Source organism: Zerene cesonia, chromosome 29 (genome assembly GCF_012273895.1).
Source record: "Zerene cesonia ecotype Mississippi chromosome 29, Zerene_cesonia_1.1, whole genome shotgun sequence".
NCBI lineage: Eukaryota > Metazoa > Arthropoda > Insecta > Lepidoptera > Pieridae > Zerene > Zerene cesonia.
This window is the reverse complement of record NC_052130.1, coordinates 491,788-496,225: the sequence shown is the minus strand read 5'-3', so window position 1 is coordinate 496,225 and position 4,438 is coordinate 491,788. Positions and strand designations below refer to the sequence as shown.

Here is a 4,438-nt window from a genome sequence, read left to right as displayed (position 1 = left end):
TTAGAGAAATAAATGTATTTAACCGTAATAAGTAAGTTGTATCGGATCAGTAGTTTCAGACCGTTAATTTAATGTTTCGTAATATCTTAAAGTCTGAAACATTCATACATCGTAAAGCAATTCACATAAATCAAATATTTATTTTCATTCCTAACACTCACGATTTAAACATTACACAGAAAACGAAATAAATAAATCGTGATTTATGTTACATTTATCGATTTTACTTATAACGATAAGGATTATAATAAAAACAATTTTATTTAGTGTTATCTGTAATTTATACGCTATTATCTGTAAATTTTGGTGGTATTTAATAATTTACTCTCTTGCATTACTGATTTTATGAAAGTACTGTTTGAGGAAATATGTGGTATTTAAATCGTAAACGATGTTTTATTAGTTGATCCTATGAATAGAGTTCCTTAGTCATGGGCATAGCTATCGCCGTATAGATGATGCGGGACCCCTAACGTGTGTTTCCTAATGTTTTCCTTTCTAATAAACTTAATAAGTATAGTTAATTAGATTTAAAATACGACAACTTTGTATTTCATTAGTCGACTATAAAAATTTACAAAGCTAATATTACTCCATGGTCTGCTTAGCATGAGTCAGTATAATCGTTATATAAGAAAAAGTAATAGGGTCGGGGGTTTCCTAACTTAATTTACTTGAATATATTGTAGGTTTAATGTGGGAGTCGAGCACGCTACGGCACGAATTTGGCCAGCTCGCACCGGGGAAGTACCACACCCCCACAGAAAACCGGCGTGAAATAGTGGCATGCCACTGTGTTTCGTCCGGTGAGTGGGGGAGCCGGAGGCCCGCTTCCTTTTCCTCACCCGTCCCAGTCCATTCCTTCTTTCCATTTGTTAATCCTTTCCTTTTCCTTTACCCCTTAAAAGCGGGCAACACCTTCGCAGAGACACTACCTCTGCGAATGTTCATAGGCGGTGGTGATCGCTTACCATCAGGCGAACCACCAGCCCAGTTGCCCGCTATGACATAAAAAAAAGGTATGTTGCTATAACGTGTAAAACATTCCATGTTTTTTTTTTCATTGATCAAATGATATTTAAATAAAAAGGTTCCGGCCTCCTTATTAAAGTATAAAAAAATAATATTATTTATGAACTGAACAAGTTATTCCAGTTTTTAATTATTTGTTTTGTAGCTTATTTAATTACTAACTTAATACAAGTTGACGATGGAGTTCAAGATAAAAACTACCTAATTATAATAACAAGGTGCCTTATTAAACCTTTTTTTATAGGTTCAAATTAATATTAAAATGGTTTTATGTTAATGTTAAGTCTTGATTGAATTTGTGTTGTATAAAAAAAATATTGATCATAAATTATAAATATATATCACCTATAATTGCCTATACCTTCATAATAGACGTACAGTGCCTTAATTACCCATAAATATGTATAATATATGTAGGGTACGACCTCTAACTTTAACAATATTCTTTCCTCCTAATTGACATTGCTTCAGGTACTCTGTAGCTACATTTAATTACTGTAATTACGAAATACTTTTAAATTAATAAAGATCGTAAATAAACGAATAAAACAATATATACAAATTATTTTATTCGTTTATTAGACATAAGATTAAAACACAATTTCGTTTAGTTAGGTAGACTTAACTTTGAAAAAATATAATCCAGTTATTTTCTACTATTAGAAAAAACTAGGAAGTCTAAACGGCAATCGATTTAACATAAATATGCATTATAATATTGATAATATGACAGACGTGTTCTGAGCGAAAACGTGCCGTCAAAAGAGCAGATAAACGACGATCGTCACGTTGGTAGAACCGCATTCCTCGCGGCCTAATCTTTTGTTAATTATAATTTATAATCTATAGAGATCTTTGAAAAAATATTATAACTGGTTTATGTTTTTTGGCAGTTTTCGCTTGTTACGTAGGTGAGGCGTTTTCTGTTTGTATGTTGTTTTATTTCGTATCTTTACGCTTTTTGATTTTAAATATATTATCGACAATTTACTGCTCCTTGTGTAGACCTTCTGTTATTATGTTTATAATCAGTATATATCCAAGTTTGGAAAGAAAAACGAATTATTAATATATACTATGATAAGTAACTTACGCAATGAGCCTGCCTCGCCTCTTCAATGTAATGTGTGGTGATGATGACAGTCTTATCGCCCGAGCTGGTGATCCGCACCAGGTGGGTCCAGATGGACTGCCGGAGGAGAGGGTCCACGCCAACGGTTGGTTCGTCCAGGATAAGCAGCTCGGGGTCATGCATCAGGGCCACAGCGAATGATACACGGCGCTGCTGACCGCCACTGTTGGAATAAATTATAAATCAAATATATATGAGATCAGATAAGATACGAAGAAAATATATGCAAATACTAATAAAGAATTATATTCTGTGACAAAGATAATATTTAGTTATTTTCGATATCTATCTACATATATATAAAATCCCTATTTCCCTTGGTCACGCCATCACGCGAGAACGGCTGGACCGATTTGAAACATTCTTTCACCATTAGAAAGCTACAATTACACTGAGTGACATACGCTATATATGTACCACGGGCGAAACCGGGGCGATAGCTGTTCGCTGTTTTATTATATATGTCGACTACGAATGGTGTTTTTCGATGTTACTATAATTATAAATAATGAGTTGTTTGTTGGTTTGTGCTGGGTAGAATTCGACGGGACTTTAACAGTTTTTTTATATGGTTTTGAAGTTTAAGTGTATCTTGAAAGTTACTTAGAAGTAGTTTTGTTGAGTCTTTAAGAAACGGTAAGGATTTTGTATGAATGAGTTTAAATATAATAATGTATTATAAATTATTTTACTATATTAATTTAAATGATTGATTTGTTACAATCAAATATTTTCAAAGAAATAAAATGGCGTAGTTGTAACATACATATGTATACTTTAATTTTTATACGTACGTATACAAGATAGTTCAAAGACTGGCATCGTTTAATTCTATACAATCATTTAACTTTCCAATATTCTTATTGTATGAATGATTTTCAAATACACTAATCATGATTTGTGTTTTTGTGATTCCTTTCTAGTCTTTTGTTATTTTTGAGGAAGTTACAATGGAAAATATTATCTATTGAATAGTCGCAATTAGAAAATATTGTTTCTCTGTGATGATTTTTAAAAATGGAATTCAATTGCAAAAAATAAAGTGTATATGAAAGCGATCATGTAAAACGTATACAGTTCTGTTACCTTACGTTACGGTTTCGCCCGTGGTACATATATAGCCTATAGCCTTCCTCTACAAAGGGGCTATATAACACTGAAAGAATTTTTCAAAACGGACCAGTAGTTCCTGAGATTAGTGCGTTCAAACAAACAAACTCTTTATCTTTATAATATTAGCATGGATAGTATAGATGAATAAAGAGATCTCGTGTAGAATCCACAAGTCAATGAGTTCCCAACACGTTGCTCGCTCGAGGTTTGTCCCAAACCAAAATTTCCAGCGACATTGATCAACTGTTGCTCAACAAATGTTGAATACGAGGCTCAAATGCATGTAATGTATACCAATTACTTATTCAAAGATATATTCGTATCTCGGGCTGTTCCACTTTATACGCGAAAGTGAGTTATCTAATTATTACATAACCACTCACATCCTCGCACTTTTTATCGAAAGTTAATAATAATCTGTGTACTGACTAATTACATCTAATAAAGCTGCCTATTCACTGCTTCCATTTGACATATTTCATTATTTTACGTAATATATAATATTGTGTTTTAATGTTGAAACATTATAAATAATACTAAAACACAATAGAACACTTTAGAAGTATAAGCATGAAATTAAGTGAAACGAATATAAAGTATAGTTGATATTTATAAAACAGAGTTGTTTAAATGTAATTCTTCGCTTGACTTCTATATATAACAAAAAAGATTATAAGATTTAATGTTACTATTTGCACGCTCTGGGTTCGCCCGGTTAGTCATTTATCGTCACGTATCGTTGTGTTTTTTTGGAAATTATATTTAAGTATTATTATTCGCCAATAGATGTCAGGAAGAGTCATAATAAATTGGGACTACTCAAACGCCTCCTATTTGTTAAAAAAGTTTAAGTCGATAAAACACGAATATAACATTTTCTAAAAAAGATTCCTAGCTAGATCGATTCCCGAAACCCCCTGTATACTAAATTTCATGAAAATCATATATATATATACAAGAATTGGTCGTTTAAAGATATAAGATAAACTATCCTATCTTTTAAGTTGGATCAAACTGCAGATAGTGTGCATATTTGATTACATCGGTTGAGCAGTTAAGTCCATCGCGGACAAACTAAACAAATAATTTACCTAGTCTTGCCATAAATATTGTAATAAAGAAAAAAGAAAATTGTTAACTGCAAATAACATTTATTACTTT

The 4,438-nt window shown here is 32.0% G+C and overlaps 1 protein-coding gene across 2 annotated transcripts in view; it reads right to left on the bottom strand.

Annotated features, from left to right (window-relative positions):
• LOC119837959 (ABC transporter G family member 23) overlaps nucleotides 1-4,438 on the bottom strand; it is a 78,920-nt gene that overhangs the window by 12,436 nt on the left and 62,046 nt on the right. For both annotated transcript variants that reach the window (XM_038363754.1, XM_038363755.1), the window contains one exon: nucleotides 2,126-2,327. In XM_038363754.1, coding sequence (XP_038219682.1) covers nucleotides 2,126-2,327 — 202 coding nt within the window. The remainder of the gene's footprint in view (nucleotides 1-2,125; nucleotides 2,328-4,438) is intronic.